This window comes from Choristoneura fumiferana, chromosome 24, assembly GCF_025370935.1.
Source record: "Choristoneura fumiferana chromosome 24, NRCan_CFum_1, whole genome shotgun sequence".
In the NCBI taxonomy this organism is placed as follows: domain Eukaryota; kingdom Metazoa; phylum Arthropoda; class Insecta; order Lepidoptera; family Tortricidae; genus Choristoneura; species Choristoneura fumiferana.
Window position 1 is genome coordinate 13,722,046 of NC_133495.1, and position 19,574 is coordinate 13,741,619.

Below are 19,574 nucleotides of genomic sequence, written 5' to 3' on the forward strand. Positions count from 1 at the left end.
AGGAAATTTCGTTGAGAAAAATGAAGGACCAAAAATAATGTGCGGTTTAATTAGAAAACTACAAAAACCAAAGTCAAAACATGGCGTAGGTTTTCAAAAACGAATCATAACTAAATAAAATATTTGAGTATGTAATTACATAAAGTGCTAACATAGAATTTGGAAGATCATGGTCATGACTCAAGCGGAAACTCGTAGGTGTACCGGTTTCTGTCAAAATTAATGACTGTCTAGTAACACAATCTGGTCTCAAGGCGTACGCTCAGATTGTTAGTTCCTGTGGCAGATTGACAGTGATGTCATGTCAAATTGGGGGTCTAAAAAAACAACGAGACAACTATTTTAGACAGCTTTTACCGAGAGGTCAAACGGTCCTTGTGTCATTTGATAAGGAAATGGAATGCGGGAGGGTTCTTGAAGGGTTAGCGGAGTTCCCGCTGCTTCTCAAATTATGTAAATGTTACAGTGTGGTTCACCCACAATCTTGTGGTGCCATTAAAACATTTGGTCTGGGTCTTTTTAGTACATGTTATTTTATCCTTTGACACGAGATGTTCAGTATTCAGTATTTATTTATTGCAACACCTTTTACAAAAAAATATAAAAAATGATGCCCTGTTGGGGCGTGGCAATTTTAAAATTTATTTATAACAAAAAGCAATAAAACACAATACATGAAACATTTAAAAATATGACTATGTACAAAAAATATATATCCTAGCTTAACCTATAAATAAAAAATCCCTCCTAGGCCACTGTCGCTGTTCATTGTGCCCAGAAGGCTGGCAGCATTCTCGCGTTGTATCGCAAGGCTTTGCCCAAAATAGCTGCCAGCCCTCTGGTCACCTGAAACATCAATGAGGCGCACGGATATCTCTTTCGCGATATCGCGTGCGCCTGGCCCCCACGGCCTTAGGGTCTCAACACCAAACGGCGCAAAAATATAGCCCTCCCCAAGGGCTGCATATTTGCGCCGTTTGAGCTGTTCCGCTGTTGCTGCTGCGGCGCCGGCCATGGAGGACGTCGCTGGGATGTGTGAAGGAGCTAGCGTGTCCACACAGGTGGCATCCCATACAAGTGTGCTACCTTGCTTAACAAGTATCATACCGTCTGGCCGCTTACCATCGTCGCGTGCGATACCGTTCGGCTCTAAAATAGCCGGCACGTTGACGGTAGCAAGGGCCCTCCGGATGACGTCGTTGAGGGAAGCATGGCGGGACAGGCGGCCAGCGCTCCTTTGGCAAGATAGACCGTGGTGACCTAAGATGTCTACTTTTGAGCCACAGCGACAGTGATGTAATTCGTTCACCTTAGTACCTAATTTATACATAACATATTATGCTATTTTAATGTTTTACTTTGGTTGATGTAAATTTAACTATTTGTTTCTCATCTTGGTCTTGGTTTTCTTCGATGTAGCATACTTGTATGTATGGTCATTATGCTTTGTCAATATTACTTCCAATCATACACTTTTTTGCCATAACGAGCAGTTCACATGGCCAGTACGGCTTCGCGTATAATAATTTACTCAATGTCCTAATAAGGTTGTATTTACGTACTAAATTAGTATTACAATGCAATACCACCAGCACCCATGACATCCAAGGAATAATTTAACAAAACTTTATAACCTTCGCACAGATTGGTACAAATTATATGATACCACAATTCAACTCGTTTGTCTGTCACTGCACCACAGAAACGTTGGGACGTATGTGTTTATAATTACATGTTTACGACACGGTCAGTTTAATTGTATAATAGCGTTCTTTATTACACGCGACAGATCGGTCTTTAACTACTTTTAATTATTTCTAGATTAAGGAATTGTTAGGTTACTAGGAATTATGTTTGTTGTTAGTCTTGCTGCTTGTTATAGCCTGGTTTTAGTCATTGTTAACATACGAGTACAGAATAGAACACGTTTGGTTCAGTTCTTATAGTTAAGACCTAGCAACACGGACAAGCTTTCGAAAATGTAGAAAATATAATTGTCTAGCTTTTTTATCTATGAGGGTATGATATTGCTTCTTATCTCACTTATCTGTCGGTCACCCCCCTTTTTTAATCGACTTCAAAAAAGGAGGAGGTTCTTAACGACTCCAATTAGTCTTTGGTAGATGTTTCCCTGCTAAATTTACCACTCGAAAATTTAATAAAAATCCTTGCTATATCTCGGATCATGGTTGTTCCCACGTGATACGTAGAGGCACTAACGGGTGATTTATATCTCTATTGTGATTGTCCGCTGCATTCGGACATGCATGGAGGTCATTGCTGGTGTTAGGTATATTAGGTGTCGTGATAAATGTGTTTAGTTTGTCTTGACTTTGAGGCGTGAAAGAGCTTGAGTAATGACTTGATCCGAGTTAAACACTAAGATTTCGTTAGGCGTACTATTATAAAGGCGTAGATATATTAATATAACCCTCCTTCGGGCAGTCGGGTAAAAAGATGTGATCCATAAAAATCTTGCAAACCATCGTCATCATATCACTCCACAGTGGACATAGGCCTCCCCCATAGAACTCCCAGCAGGTCATCCGTCCATCTCGTTGGTGGACATCACCCGCTGCGCTTGCCGATTCGCGGTATCCACTCTTAAAAAAATCTTGCAAATGTATTAATTTGGTTCTCTTAGTAAATATAGTAGCGGTTAGTCACTATCGCTGAGCACTAAATTAAACTTCGTCTCTTTCTTTTCAGTTGAAGGACGACCGGCAAGATGCCGGAGGGAGTGGCCAAAGAGGCCAAGGAGGAGAAGAAGGCAAAGGAGTCGCCGCGGAGGCGGCCGGCCGGCAACACCGCGCACGTGCGCATCGAACTGCTCGATGGATCCACCATGGAGCTGGACGTGGAGGTGAGACCGTATCTTTACAGGCGAGGGATTGGTCAGAGAAGCCGAGAAGATGAGGGAGTCACATAATACATATGAATTGACGACCTCATCACAGTTTGATTCATAAACAAACAGAGGCCGTATTGTCAAACGCGCTAACGTTCGCGATCACATTCACCATTTCTTTCTACCTTCGTCTTTTACCGTGTGACAGATAGAAGTGGTGAAAACGATTGTGATTCCAAGTACATAAATTAGATTAGACCTAAGGCCTCGGGTGGTTCTGAAACGGACAACTACTTACCGGAACACAGTTTAAACAAACAAATGTGCTGAAATATTTTGGATTATTATAAAACCTTTTATACCTTTATTTAAAACTTGGTCTGCTAACACTTAAATAATGGTAACACCAGTATCAATCGCTTATTTAACCCCTTGTTATTTATTGTTTTCAGCGCAAGATACGTGGCCACGAGCTCCTCGGCAAAGTATGCGACAGCCTCAACCTGGTGGAGAAGGACTACTTCGGTCTGCTGTACGAAGACCGCGGCGACTCTCGAGTCTGGATCGACCATGACAAGCGCGTCTCTAAGATGCTAAAATGTTAGTGCTCACATGTTTTAAGCAAGTCTCCCTCCACCATTTCCCTGTGAGGGATAAATCAATCGAGATGCGATCTCCTGGCATGCTTTGTATTGGCACGGGAATTATTGTCAGAATCTCAATACACACACATGCCCATCATCATCATCATATATCAGCCATAGGACGTGCACTATTTGACATAGTGCTCCAATATAGACCTCCAGTTGCTTCGGGTGGAAAAGACCTGTATCCACCGTAAACCTGCGGCTTCAACCAGGTCACCCGTCCATCACGTTGGTGGACGACCTAATCTGCACGTCTTGCCAATCCGCGGTCTCCATTCCCGAACTTTTCGGCCCCAACGCCAACACGCTCGTGCCGTGCATAGCTCGTTCTTGCCTATAACTGGAATGCTTTGGTGCTAGTAATTAGCATGCGTATTCTAGGTTTTTGTCGTAGTGTCATAATGTAAAAGGTTATTTTGGGACACAACAATGCTAGTAACCATTTTTTTCTTACTTTCCAGACGAGCCGTGGAGAGTGCGGTTCGCCGTCAAGTTCTACCCACCGGAACCGGCGCAGCTGCAGGAGGAGCTGACGCGGTACCAGCTCGTGCTGGCTGTTCGGAAGGACCTGTTGGAAGGTGAGGATAGTTATTTAATTATAATAGGTATAAGGATGGGCGTTACCAGAAGACTTGAGCTGTCCTGCACGTGTGGTCACGGAGTAGCAAAGTAGTTTATTTAAGTTGATGACTAGCGTGTTTCACTTGCTTAAAAGAATAAGGATTCCCGTGGTTTGTGAAAATCCCTAATGGATTTCCATAACCTACATAATGTGTGCCAAGTTTCAAGTCAACTCGTGTTTTTTTTTGGCTGTGCATTGTCTGTCAGTCAATTAGTCGTTTTACTGTTTTATAAATCATCATCATCAACATCATCATCAGCAGCCCAGCCCATAGCAGTCCACTGCTGGCAGGCCTACCCCAATGAGCGCTATTTCGCCCTGCCCTGTCCTGACTGGTCCTGTGTTTTATAAGTATAGTAGAGATGTAACATTCGCGAATGCGAATATTCAGTTTTTCGTTTTGGCGCCAAATTGTCTATGGCAGTCTCGTTCGAACGAAGTGCGTTCCGTTTGTACTTTGTTCCGAGAATTACCCAGTTTATACGAACGCATCGCAAAGTAAATAAATAAATAATACCAAATGATTAAGTTAAGACTGATAATGTGATAATGAGATTAAGTAAATTTTTTGTACCTATAAAAAACATAAAAAATGATTTTATTAACCTGTATTTTATCTAATAATTGTATTTTTTCTGATAGTCATATTCGCAAAACATTCGCAGAAATTTTCGCAGAAAAATATGCCAATATTCGTTACATCACTAAAGTATAGATAATGTTTTCTATATTTATTTAAAACTGCTCAGTAAAAGACGTGGTGGCAATCCGCACTGGGCCGCGTGGGAACTATGGACAAGCCCTCTTGTTCTGAGAGGAGGCCTGTGCCCAGCAAGTGGGACGTATATAGGCTGGGATGATGATGATGAAAAGACGTGGTGGGCCTAGTGGTTTGACCTATTGCCTCTCAAGCATAGGATCGTGGGTTCAAACCCCGGCTCGAATATAGATAATGATGATGGCAGTTAAATTCAATTAAAATATGTTTTCTTTCAGGCCGCCTGCCGTGCTCAACAGTTACCCACGCACTCCTGGCCAGTTACCTCCTGCAATCAGAGATGGGGGATTTCGAAGAGTCCGAAGTCGGCGCTGGTAGATGCAAGCAGCTCAAACTGGCGCCGCCTGCCGCCTGCACTCCTGAGCTCGAGGAGAAGGTCGTTGAACTGCACAAGACACATCGGTGAGTGGACTGGATTAAAACCTAAGTTAACCAACTTAGAAAAGTTGGAATTACCCTGACATTGTCATTTCAAAGTATAATATCAGTGCTGAGGTGTTTTAAACCTTCAGCATTATGCTGATCCAGTGTCCGATTTACAACCGCTATGACAAATAGACTTGTCTGTTTGTACTTAATAATATTGTTGTGTCTTGTGTTGTCAATAAATGTATTTCCTTTCTTTCTAATATCTCAAAAATGGCTGAACCGGTTTTTATCAAACATAGCTAAGAACCGCCGCAAGAAAACTAGCTTTTCGAAAGAAAAACGGTATTAAAATCGGCCCATCCGTTTTAGAGCTATGATGCCACATACAGACAGACTCAAACATGACGCACCCCTCTTTTTGTGCCGGGGGCTTAAAAACAAAACTAACATCAAAATGACTTCACGATAGCAACGCCATCTAACGACACTCCACCTGTCAGAAAATCCACATTGTCGGATTTAAACAAACTAAACTTTTAACCTTGTTCGAACAGAGGCCAAACCCCAGCCGAAGCGGAATTGAATTACCTGGAAAACGCGAAGAAGCTGGCGATGTATGGAGTCGACCTGCATCCCGCCAAGGACTCTGAGAATGTGGACATCACGCTCGGCGTCTGCTCGTCGGGGCTGCTGGTGCATAGGGAAAAGTGAGTGGTTGGCGTATAAGTTACGTTTGTGGTTACGTTAAAAAAAGTTCATCATCACTTAATTTAAATATGTAACAATTTGAATCGTTTGTTTATGTAGAATTGTCATGGCATGTTTGTGAATAAAGTTTTTTATCTATCTATCTATCATCATATCAGCCATAATAGGAGTTCCACTGTTGGACACATATATCGGAAGATACATCTCGACGTCTACATTTGCCTACCACCAGATTCCATGCAGAAAAGAGTTTATTTTATATCCATCGTCGCCGTAAAACTTTTATATTTCTTTATTTCAACCGCTTCACGCACCATTCTGGAATCTGGAGTAGTAATGACGTGGGGAGAGGATTTTGGGATTGTGAAGCTCGAAAAAGCCATGGTAAAAAGCCGTGGTGGCCTAGTGGTTTGACCTATCGCCTCTCAAACAGAGGGTCGTGGGTTCAAACCCCGGCTCGCACCTCTGAGTTTTTCCAAATTCATGTGCGGAATTACATTTGAAATTTACCACGAGCTTTGCGGTGAAGGAAACATCGTGAGGAACCTGCACAAACCCGCGAAGCAATTCAATGGTGCGTGTGAAGTTCCCAATCCGCACTGGGCCCGCGTGGGAACTATAGCCCAAGCCCTCTTGTTCTGAGAGGAGGCCTGTGCCCAGCAGTGGGACGTATATAGGCTAGGATGATGATGATGATGAAGCTCGATCCAATAGTTTGTTCCAGATTCTTACAAATGTTCCACTATGGCTATGGGATAAAATACGTTACACCAATTTTGACCCTTTTTGGCCCTCCTCCCCCCTGTCACACGTATTGCTATGAAAATTGCAATTATTTTGTTTACGTGTCACAAACCGTCTGACCCCCCCAAATGTGTGACGTAATTTATGGATGACCTCCTGATAAGCAAATCCTTATGACTATATTTAATTTGCAGACTACGCATCAACCGCTTCGCCTGGCCCAAGATCCTGAAGATCAGCTACAAACGTCACAATTTCTACGTGAAACTGCGCCCCGGCGAGTTCGAGCAGTTCGAGTCTACCGTCGGCTTCAAGCTGATCAACCACCGCGCAGCCAAGAAGTTGTGGAAGACTTGCGTCGAACATCACACCTTCTTCAGGTGAGGGTCGATTACCACGCAAGTTGAAAGGTATAGAAATGTTCATTGTAGTGAAAACTGTTCAAAATTCAAATGATTTATTCAGTAAATAGGTCGCAATGGGCACTTTTACACGTCATTTTTTAAACTACCAGCGCTTTCGGAAAGACCATCATTGCCAAGAAGAATGCGCCGCAAGAAACTTGTCAGAAAGTCATTTTTTCATAACCTCTGTACCTCTGTGCAGCCAGGGTGGGGTTGTTAGTTTATGATATTAGTAGGATTGTATGACCATGCTAATGCATCTACTCGTGCGCAGACTTATGACACCGGAGCCGCCAGCTAAGAGCACTCTGTTCCCGCGCTTCGGCTCGAAGTACCGCTACAGCGGGCGCACGCAGTACGAGTCCCGCGCCGCGCCGCCGCAGCGCGCGCCGCCGCTGTTCTCGCGGACGCTGTCCTCGCGACAGCTCTCCTCGCGCAGCATGGACGGTGAGTCACTGCCCGCAGCCTGACGCCGCTATAGCTGTTCTCTTGCCAGCGGGCGCTCGCACTAAAGGCTTGTTCGGACTAGGCTAGTATTTTAGTCTAGTAGCGAGTAATTTAGTACCTAAACTATTCGCTACTGCCTAAAAATCGTTCGCATTACAGTCGAGTATTAAAGTGGTTTCCTCGCTCCAGCGAAACGACATTTTCACGCCAACTAATGAACTCGAGTAAATCGACAGGTTCGGACTTGTTTAGCAGCGGCGCCGAGTAAGCACGGACGCGTGGTGGAGGGTGCTACTCACTACTAAACTACTAAAAAAAAATAGAATAAAATGGATTGACTCGACTAAATTACTTACTAATCTGCTCGACTAATTATTTGGTGTTCAGACACGTTTAGCTACTAAATTACTCGCTACTAGACTAAATACTAGCCTAGTCCGAACAGCCTTAAGAGTCATGACAACAGCGATTCTAGCGCCAGCTGCTTAGATGAATGATTGGTCTCGCGCGCTCGCTCGACTAGATACCGCCCCAACTAAAAACAAAACGTTCGTGAATGCGGCAACTCAATATTGTAGTGTGCGTAAGAACGGTGTCAGACAATTTGCAAGGATACTAGTGTGCGTGACGAATTGTGTTGCCAGCTGCTACACTGTTACCCGAATTATTGGGAAAATAAATTATTCTGTGGTCTATTAAGTTTACTGGTTACAAAATGTATCTTGGGAAATACTTAGAAATTAAGAAGTAATTAAGAGTGAATATATTAATATGTTTGTGTATAGGTTAGGCGTAGGTTTCTTCTTTAAAAAAATGGTAGGTATGATGTAGGTATATCAATGATCAGGCCTCACTTTTAATTAAATATATATATATTTAAGGACATTCAATATTTACAAATTATTACTGAAAATTCATGGACTGAGTCACCAACTAAGAAGTTTTGCGTACTTAACACGTTGCACCTATAGTTAAACCTAATAATAATGTACAGGTTAATTAAGACTAAAATAAAAATATTTTTACAAAATATATACATACATAGGTACATGCATACATACATACTTACATACATACGCTTGAAAAACATAACCCTCCTTCGGGCAGTCGGGTAAAAAGTTAACATTTCAGGAAAATGGGTAGAAATACAAAAAAACAATTTTTTTCGTTTCCCGTAATACCTAAGTAATAGCTGATCGGGCTTTGACTGGAAGACGAAAAACATTTTTTAATTTAATACACATTCACCCTTAATTAAATAGTGTCGGGAAACAATTTATACACCTTCAGTGTATAATATCACAAAGATAAACATTAAATAATATAGAACTAGGTTATGTATATATAATAATTACGTTAGATACTTAAATAAAATAAGTTATTAAAATTTATCATCATTTAATGATGATAACAATAACATTCAATTTATTAAAATCTCAACCACGGGGAATTTGATTCTTGTGTACGCGGCAACACAGAATGGCGTTTAGGGTTCATGTTATTTTATTTTGTAATTTCGAAATTATACGATATTTACTGATGGCATGTGATCCCAGTGTCTTTTTATTTCTTGTAGTATTATTATTAAACAGCTTCACTGCGAAAACTGGCATTTTACTTCGGTTTATGACCAAAATTTAACAAAAATTCGGGACATGCACATTACACACAGTTTGCAACGCGACTGACTCGCCTCGGCTCAGGTACGCGCGATTTCGGCGTACTATTTGTTGCCGCATTTGACAAGTACGCCGGCGTATCTAGTCGAGCGAGCGCGCGAGACCAATCATTCATCTAAGCGCCAGCTGTTTACACGCAGCATGGACGGTGAGTTACTGACGACGCCCGAGCCCCCGGAGGGTGCCCGGTTCCCGCGTTTCGGGTCCATGTACCAAAACAGCGAGCGTTTGCACTAGGAGTTTCGCGCCAACAGATGATTGTTTGTTATACTCTTTATTGTACAGAGGAAAAACAAAAGGTTTCAGAAAAAAAATAAGGTGCTAAGTACAAAGGCGGACATATCCCTGAAGGGATCTGTGCCAGTCAGTCAACCTTTCAGTGTAGAGAAGAGCAATCAAAAAACAAGGATCGACAAATAGAGCAAAACATTGGAATAAATTTAAATGCATGATGGCATAAGTAAAACCCAAATACCTAAATATATATAGCTTATGCCCGCGACTTCGTCTGCGAGGATCTAGGTTATCGCGCGGTGGCGCCCTCTACCGGAATAAAAGGTATCCTATGTTGATCCTTGGGGTTCAAAATAGGTCAAACCACTAGGCCACCACAGCTCTTTGAATTGAAACTAGAATTACTAACCTAGTGAAAACAAACCTTAAGTTACAAGTTAAGCGCTACGCCAATGTAACTTATTTATAAAAGCGCCAGTTGAATTTTAATTAAATACCTATTTATACCCATTCCAGTTGCAACCCGATAAATCACTACATCATTACCACAAATTCCTTTATTACATCATACTGTAAACAAAATTCCGGTGAACCGATTCCTCTTATATGAACTCATTCGTTCCAAGAAATTTCCGAGTGGAGCACTGTTTATTTTAAAATAGTGCTCCGCCTTGCTGCGTTGTCTGCGGCTGCTATTTTGTTTTGATAATGATAATAGATAAGTTATTGATCAGGCGTTACTTTAGGAGCTCCATATAAATGACCTAAAACAATTACTTTGCTCACTTGCGACCTAACGATAGCTAAGTTTATGCAAGATATGTGTGTTCATGCAGTTCCGCCACCTTCACACTGTAAGAACACACAAATCCATCTATCACCGTTTAGTTTAACATCCGGTAGCATGGTGTATGGTTGTGTCGCTCTGGATGAGCTCTGGTTGGGTTCGAAACGCGTCAGTGTAGTTGGTGATGGCGATAGATGGGTTTGTGTGATTTGTGTGTGTTCTTACAGTGTGGAGGAGGAGGAACTGCATGAACACACTTATCTTGCATAAACTTAGCTATCATAAGGTCTCGGGTGAGCAAAGTAATTGTTTTAGTTCAATGATAATAGAGTTATTATAGATTTTAGAGTCCGTATTGTCTAACGCGCCGACGTTCGCCATAGCATTCACTATCTCTTTCTACCCTCGTCTTATACCGTGTGACAGAAAGAAGTGGAGAAAACGATTGTGATTCCAAGTGTTTTAGACAATAGGGCCTAATATTAAAGAACGTGGTCATAATAAGTGTTCAGAATCGTCCTGTTTAGATTGTAAAGATTTTGCTCTGTAGTATACACCAGCTAAACTACGGCTTGTGAATCTTGAAACTCGATTTGAGCAAAATTTAGTGTTTCCGTTAGTAGTTGTTAGTGCCTAGTGGATTTTATGCGATAACGTGTAGGAGATTCTTCGGTGTGTTTATTTACGTTAGCTCTGAGAGCGCTTGCCTGACCCGCTTTTATTTTAAAACATAATAGCGCATAAATCTATTGATGTCCAGGTGAAAAAAAAAACTCTTGAGGTATTTTTGAAGCAAACAAGATAGTACATAGTATATTGTTATACCGCTCTCAGTTGCCACGCTTATCGTCGTGAATTTGTTGGTTCGTTTTTTTTTGAATGACCTAGAGCTAGATTAAGTACCTTCTATTGTTGTTTTTCGGTCTTACGTATGTATGTACTATGTATAGTATAGGGCGAAAAATTAATAAACGAGGCCAGAAAGCGGATGTTTTTAGAAAAATCTAATTATCTGTCTCTTTCTAAAACATGTTTTTTTTATGCAGCAAGTATAGTACTACTTGGAACGTCACATACTAAGTATCTCTTTCTCTGTCTAATAACGTGCATATCAAACTTTGATTAAGAAATAATTAAGAAACAGTCAAATACCGGTTGAAAATATTGTGGTGTATCAGCGTCTTTTCTCAAAATACAATGCTGGAAGCTGCCGTTCAGTTGTCAGCCATTATAAACAACAAAACAACTCGCTAAATGCAGTTTTTCCGTCAACAAACCATTAGATGAGTCAGGTTATGTTCGGCTGCAGTCGTCACATCCGATCGTGGCGACCTTGTCTGTTAATAGATCGTAATGGCTGAATTTTTAAATGTAGTCGAGTCAATTCGGGGAATCATAGTCGGCTATTACAATGAATGTAGCTAGATATAGTTAGGGGACTGACGGAGGGCGTTTGAGCCGAAACATAAATGACACGCATTTCCAAGCTAATAGAGACTTATACTTGTTCTTAATCATGTAAAGCTTTTTTTGGGTTCCGTACCCAAAGGGAGCCACTGAACCCTATTACTGAGACTCCGCTGTCTGTCTGTCTGTCTGACTGTCTCTCCGTCCGCCTGTTACAGGGCTCTATCTCTTGAGTCGTAATAGTTAGACACTTGAAATTTTTACAGATTATGTATTACTGTGGCCGCTATAACAACAAATAACGTGATTGTTTTGCCGTTTTTTTTCTCGATATTAATAACGGCAACAGGTAGACGTTTGAAATATTCACAGAATCTTTAGTTGTATAATCACCTTAAAATAAATAAAAAGATTAAAATAAAATAAATATTTAAGGGGGCTCCCATACAAAAAAATTTTTTTTTTTTTGTATCGATAATGGTACGGAGCCCTTTGTGCGCGAGTCCGATTCGCACTTGGCCGGGTTGTTTTTCTGTTTACTCATTCCTAGGCAGCTTTAGTTTAGAGAGTATTTGTCTTATTGAGGAAAGGCAGCGGCCATACCTTGTTTTCCCGCTTGCATTAGAAACTGGCTTTATCAAAATATAGTTTAGATGTAGCTTGAGCCCTATGATAGATGTTATCCCCATGCAATTCTGTAGTTAAAAGTTTTTATTTAATTTAAGATTGGTTTTTTGGAATCTTTTTTGTATTTTTTATTTCAATTCCAAATTTTTTGTTACTTTAACGGTCATCCCGTAAAACCTATATCGAAACAGAAAAACCAGAAAAATAAGACCAGCGCTGGGAATCGAACCCAGGTCCTCGGCATCCAGGTCGGCGGCTGGACTAGCGGTGGTTTAGCGGTATAGCACACGGCACGGAATGCCGAGGACCTGGGTTCGATTCCCAGCGCTGGTCTTATTTTTCTGGTTTTTCTGTGCATTTATATTTCAGTTTGTATTTTCGAATTATTTAATTTGCCCCGTTTATTGTTTTTGTTTGGGTCAAACCTTGCAAGTTCATTTTGACCCACTTCCAGTGGACGGGGTTACTTAAAATTTGGTATGCATGTGTAAATTGCATGATAATGCATACTACAATCAACAAAAAGTACAGTCAACAAAAAAGTTTAAATTGAAAATGAATTTTTGACAGGAACTTATTTTTGATTTGAGATTATACAAATGTTTCAGCTGTCAAGTTAGCTAGTTAGCTTTTACGCAGCAAAGGTAAAAATCTTGTTGTTACTAGTTTAATAGTTATTGATATGGGCCTTCACAAAGTAAAGCCTGAATCATTCAAGTATATCTACCAAACTATATTATCATAACTATAGCAGTATTATCCACCGCCGACCTCGTTAGAAAGTCGCATCACATACAGATATAGTTAACGTAACGTCATCTACACTTTCCTCGAACGAGATTATGAATGACGCTGACGACCTTCTGTTTATAGTCAATGACGGGCGCGTAATAAGTGGATTTTAGCACTGAAATGTTACTCATGCGCCTAATTGTCACCTTGCCAGCCAGATGCATTGTGGGATGGGGTTGTGCGAGAGCCAGCATCCGAATGAAGTAATGACTAATTGACTCAATTCCATTAAATAATAATTCCAAGATAAAATACTGGAAACAAAACACCCAAAATAAAACACTTTATTTTTAATCTGAAAACCAGATTCATTTTCAATTAATCGTTTTTATTTTTTTATTTGAAAGAAATAAATAGTGAGTGGGTAGACAAAATAAGTGTAGGCACATTTTGCCAAAAAATGTCCTTGCAAAATCTATACGTGTATCATGTTTTGACAGCTCATAGAAATTTTGTCTATTGGACGTGTTTTGACCGTGATTGACTGTGAATCACTTAAAACTATCATTTTGTCGGTGGCGTCAATTACCCAACTATGTACTGTCTTAAGCTTTTTTTGTCAGCGGTATTTTATAGCTTTTTCATCAAAGCTAAACAATATCATACCTGCCAAATTTCTCTTCAATACGACAATAACAAGTTTGCCAAATTTAATTTGTAAGTTTTAGGGGCTGTTTCACCATCCATTGATTAGTGTTAACTGACGGTTAAATGTGATGCCGTCTCTATTTGTTTTGTTCGAATAGACGGAGACGGCATCACATTTAACCGTCAGTTAACACTAGTCAATGGATGGTGAAACAGCCCCTTAATTATATACATGTGAAGCTAATAAAAACGTATAAAAACAAGTTCTTTTTCTGATATTCACGTATAAAACTGCGAAAACATAACAAAATACAGAAATAAGTAGTTGGTCAAACCGCTAAACAACCGCACGCGGTAAACAAGTAAGTGTAGAGATATTTATGAGCTTCTATCTATCTCCAATAAAATAGTTAATAGTTGTACACTAAAATAAAAAATATAAAAACATTCTTGGTCCACTCCCACGTATCGCGGTCCATCAAAACAGCACACTAAACTACGTGGAGTGAAGTAGGCGATATTTATACATTATTTACTCAACGCACAGACGGCTACGCTGTACCCGTAACATATACACCAGTCTGGACCCGCTCTTTACGGAGTAACATAGTGCTATGTTGTGGTGAATTTGTGAAGTAAAATAAAAAGTTAAAAGTATCAAGATGGTTTTCAACGATTGCTGGAATTGTGCATGTTAGTGATTTTGTTTTATTACTATTAATTAATGTTATTTTATGTATTTATTCAAGTTGATGGGCTTTTACGCATTTGTTCATTTGCCTCCCCTGTTTTATTCATTAAAAAAGTGCCTTATGTGAAGAAAGCAAACAGATAATTAACGTATCCTTGGTAACTATTGATAGTTGTTTATGTTATTAATTAATTGCATTGCATGTCATTAAGGAGGTTAGCAACTGTGTGTATACATATTGGGCATACCTACTTATTTGTTACAGCTTCTTGAGACCAAACATATAATCAATTAAAACTTACAAAGTAAAACATCGTGAGAAAACGAAATCAAATTATTGAATTAGTTAATTAAGGTACTATACCTGACTTTGCTACCAACCGATGTCGCAGACACTTTTTGATTCAATATACCCCTTTGAGGCCTTCATTTCAAACATCGATTTATGTATGGAGATATTAGATCACCATAACCACACCAAAAAACTTGAAAATAATTTAGTCCTTACTTCTTTCTGTTAAAAAAAGTTTGCCTGGGAGAGATCGCTCTGAAGCGATAAGGCCGCTTATTAACCTTGTAATTTTCTCTCTGTGCACCTGTTTTACGTATCGCTTACTATTTGTAGTGTACAGTAAAGAGTCATTGTATTGTATTGTATAGGGGTGTTCAATCAAACTAACACAACCACCTGCTGAAAGCCCTGGCTAGAGATGATTATCTAGTAATACAGGCAAGGGTCTGAATTGTAGGTTATTGGAATTGGTGAATTGATTCGAGTTTTGGTTTCGACGTACAGGAATGATCGATCCAGCAAGTCAAGTCAAAGACTTAGGACTGGTTTGGTTGCTTTACATTTGGCAACTTTTTTAGAATCTCTAGGGTAACTGCTCCCCCTGGCGACGCCCTTGAATACAGGCGTTTCATTGCAATCGTTTAAATCGATTTATAGTTATTGCAAGTTAAATATAATCGGTTGGAGAGTGTATCGATAAATTTAGCCGTTTGCGGTCGATGCGGTCTCGGAGAATTGCGAGATAATAATCTTAACTAGGCCGAGTGCGCGCCAATTGTGCTTTGTACTGTGGGCTTTTGTGTTTGTTTGTATTTGCAAGCTTTTATTAAACGTACAGTCGGTGCCCTAACATAAGTAGCCACTTTTCTATGCAACTAGTAGTGAAAAAGTGGATATATAAGTTAGGGAACCGACTTTACAATGTTGGTATTTAACTTTTTATCAAAAGCAAGCTATTTTTCGAGCACTTCCTGGTATCCTGTCCAGAATCTGGCATGCTTATGTAAATCCGGTGACAGTGCAATATTCTAGTTAAAAACCTGATGGTCCGGCCAGGATCGTCTCCGCAGGATGGAACTCTTCAACTTGAAAATAGGTACCAAAATGTAGTTTGGAAGATAATGAAGGAAAGAAAAAAAAAACATTTATTCGTGACAAAAGTGGGATGAATGGATAAAAATAAAATAGAATATGCATGTCACGAAATGGTCCCAAATCAGCAATCTGCCGGTGTTGCGAACGGCGCTAATGCAAGTACAATCAACAATAAAGTTGTCTACGCACGTGTCCTCTACGCCTCTACTCAATATCTGTCGCATCGTATCAAAACTAGCGTTATGAATATTATAAAAACAGTTGAAATCTGAACCAATTTTAATGAAATTTAACTGAGAATCACCGGGATTAAAGTAGCAAACATATATGATAGGATACCTAACACATTTAATACATCACTTAGTTTTGCGTCGGGGTTAAAAAGGAGTGTTAAAAAGCATAAATAAAGATTAAATATTACCATAATATTTACTTAGATACTGTTTACAAATGACCATTATTTATCTACTTTAGTCATCATTTCTGAGTAACCCGTTAGCAACGTCCAATTAGAACAATTTCCCGACGCGATTGATGATTGACAAAATAAACAAAGTGAAGTGAATAAGTTTTAGTATAGCACCGTCGGATATTAACGCCTCTACGGACACTAAATGTCTACACTACATTTCGCCAAGTATTCCTTAGCTATTATTATTTATTTATACTAGAGTTTATTAGGAATTTCTGATGAATTCTAGACTGTATCCGTGTATGGAGGCTCTAAAATGTTTGTTTATTTATTGTTTGCAGCGCTGGCGGCCGCCGACAACAAGGCTGACACGTTGCCTCCAGAAATAGCCAAGCGGCACACCATGCCGCCGCAACCTGCGCCCAGACCCGCAGTCAAGGACAAGGTAACTCTATGGTCTTACACCGTTTGTATGTATACAATACGTGTGAAACATTCATTGATTTAAAGTCACGGAAGCCAAATATTTTTATAAATAATGCCGAAACTATAACGCATAAAAAAATAAATCTGGCTATGGCTGGGCATTGAATCCAGTTCGTCCTATTTACTTGATGCGTACTTTGCCATATACACCAAGCGTCCAAGCTGAGCGTCGAATTATACGGCGCAAAATCTCAATGTGTTAGAACACACTAGAGTGTTGTTGTAGTTTAGAAAAAACAAAAACAGGAAAGCCCTTAAAACTGGGAAGTAACATTTCCTGATTTGATAGTGATAGTGACCCTAGGTTCTAACTTTAAGCCTACATGGGAAAAAAAATATTTGAAACCACATGTCGTGAAGATCAGATTATTTGATACAGAATTCGATTATTGGAAAAATAAGCCAGTGTAAACAAGTTGTTTTAATACTAGGAAGGGTTGACTGCATAACATAGTGGCGATCGTCATTTTGCCATTTATTCCAGAAATATTTATGAATTGTCTTTTGTATTGAACGTCATTCAACGAAGCATTCAACATCTCATGGTATTTTGTGATATGCATGAGATTTAGCTCCGATGAAAAGGCTAGTGGAATTTCTATTTTAAACCGCCTTTTGCAATCTTTTTTGCGGAGTCCTAAGAGCTTTGTGCAAAAAAATCGTAAATTATATTTATTTAACTTGTCTTCGAGTGTAGGTAATCGTGTTTCCAGTAGCCTTCTCTGTATTCGGTGAATTGTATCACTATGTAATTAACACTTTGTAGTTAGAGCAATGACTTATGAGTATTGTTGTAAAGTCACTCACATATATAGTGAGCATGCTGCATTACTTTACATTGCGTTGTAGGAGATCAACACTTGCTGTTTATGTATTCAAATAACCGATTAGTTGTTTGATACTGAATGAGGTTCGAAGGGCCAAAAAACGGTCCGAAGGACCAAGAATATGGCTCGAAGGCCCAAAAAATAGCATCAAATACATACTTTTTTAAATTTGTCGTCAGTTTTATTTTAATCAAACAACTTGTTTTTTTTTTAATCTGCCATTCTTTCGGGTGACTATAGTGTTTATCTCCTAAGCCTTTTACAGCCGAACCAGTGCTCGAAAAACGAAGGTTTTGATTTAAAATTTGATTACCCCTTGCTATTAATTAAGCAATACATATACTGTAACTATTTTAAAGACTAGGCAGGCAAATATTTCAACGAATATGCCAAATGAAGTGCTAGCTTCCCGTTCGTACCGCATCTTTGGTATGACTCATCTATCCTTGGCAGCCTAAAGACTGGTAGTGCTGGTTCAGTTGTAAACGGCCGTTCATAACTAACATAACCCGTGTAATACCGTGGCGTTTCTCGCACGCCGCACGGAAGCTGCGCCGGCGTTCCGGCGGCACCGTCAGCGCGTCCTCGGCCTCCTCCCTAGAGGGGGAGTACTTGGCCGAGCTAGGGGAAAAGGTGGGGTTTTTGTCATTGAGAATCGATGGTTTCTTGTTTTTATGGAGCGAATGGCTTAATAGTCCGTCTGTTCCTGACGTTTGGAAATGCGAATGTAATACGCGCTCTTTTGCACTTATGCCTTCTGCGCGATTCTTTTTAGGGTTCCGTACCCAAAGGGTGCCAACGAAGTCCTATTACTGAGACTCCGCTGTCTATATGTCTGTCCGTCTGTCTGTCACTTGAGCCGTAATAGCTAGGCACTTGAAATTTTCACAGATTATGTATTACTGTGGCCGCTATAACAACAAATACTAAAAACATAATAAAATAAATATTTAAGGGGGGCTCCCATACAGCAAACTTCATTTTTTTCGCCGTTTTTTGCTCGATAGTAATAACGGCAACAGATAGACGCTTGAAATATTCACTTTAGTTGTATAATCACTTTAAGATAAATAATTAAATTAAAATAAAATAAATATTTAAGGGACATACAACAAACTAGATTTTTTTTGGCCGTTTTTTTGCTAATGCCTAATGTTGTATAGATAATGGTACGGAACCCTTCGTGCGCGAGTCCGACTCGCACTTGACCGATTTTTGGGCCTACTAGCTGGTCATCGCCTCATCGGCTTCGTTCAAACCGCGTCTGCTATAGTATCCGCTTGCCACGATGAACTTACGATTACAAGTTATAGTTCATTGAGAAAGATACAAGCGCAGCTGCGTTTACCTGGACATTCGAAATGTACTATAAAATACATATATGATACTTGAGATGAATTACCTAATGCGGCTTTAGATAAAAAAACTAAAAATGAGAGTATACTTTTTGAACCATCCATTCTTAATTTTTTTGGTCGTGTCATTGAACATGTAGCTAGAAAAAAATGACATGTGTTCAACGATATGTCATGTTCAACGTTAATTGTATTGAAACAAAAAACAAAATTAAGGATTTTTCTCTTTGTGAATTTGAAAGCATTGCAATTCAGTCATAATCATGTTCTCATTATCGTATTCTTGTATATTAATTGCTGCACTATAGTCTCGTAGAGTAGAATTAGAATCAGGCACAAAATAAAAACTAAGAACTTATTTTGTGTAAAAAAATCACATAAATAATGTTATTTGCTTACAGAAACCGCCGCCAGGCGCTGTGAAGGTGATGCCGACAGCGCCTCCGGATAAGAAAGAAGAGAAGAAGGTTGTTGAAAGGAAACCGGCTGAAAACGGTAATTAATATTTTTGGGGACATGCAGCCGGGTTTTTAACGCATTCACTGTGTTTTCGGAACCTCACCCAGTGCTGCTGTCATAATTATTCATACATCTTGAACGCACATGTGCGTCGGTGGCACCTGTGGAAGTCAGGTGGCAGTGAATGCGTTAAGCGGCTGAGAATCGCACTGTCTGGGCCCTCCCTTCTCAGTCGTCCATAATGTATTTTTCCCGACTGCACGCCGCCATCTCATA

General features: G+C 39.8%; 1 protein-coding gene across 7 annotated transcripts in view; it reads left to right on the top strand.

Annotated features, from left to right (window-relative positions):
* LOC141441735 (protein 4.1 homolog) overlaps window positions 1-19,574 on the top strand; it is an 81,966-nt gene that overhangs the window by 46,522 nt on the left and 15,870 nt on the right. For 4 of the 7 annotated variants that reach the window (XM_074106568.1, XM_074106569.1, XM_074106572.1 and 1 more), the window contains exons 2-11: window positions 2,710-2,863; window positions 3,301-3,448; window positions 3,957-4,073; window positions 5,114-5,297; window positions 5,819-5,971; window positions 6,911-7,096; window positions 7,395-7,567; window positions 16,513-16,616; window positions 18,034-18,117; window positions 19,241-19,334. In XM_074106568.1, coding sequence (XP_073962669.1) covers window positions 2,729-2,863; window positions 3,301-3,448; window positions 3,957-4,073; window positions 5,114-5,297; window positions 5,819-5,971; window positions 6,911-7,096; window positions 7,395-7,567; window positions 16,513-16,616; window positions 18,034-18,117; window positions 19,241-19,334 — 1,378 coding nt within the window. In that variant the 5' untranslated portion in view covers window positions 2,710-2,728. Of the gene's footprint in view, window positions 1-2,709; window positions 2,864-3,300; window positions 3,449-3,956; window positions 4,074-5,113; window positions 5,298-5,818; window positions 5,972-6,910; window positions 7,097-7,394; window positions 7,568-14,261; window positions 14,375-16,512; window positions 16,617-18,033; window positions 18,118-19,240; window positions 19,335-19,574 lie in introns of those variants that run through there. The other 3 variants (XM_074106570.1, XM_074106575.1, XM_074106574.1) reach the window with 2 other exon arrangements.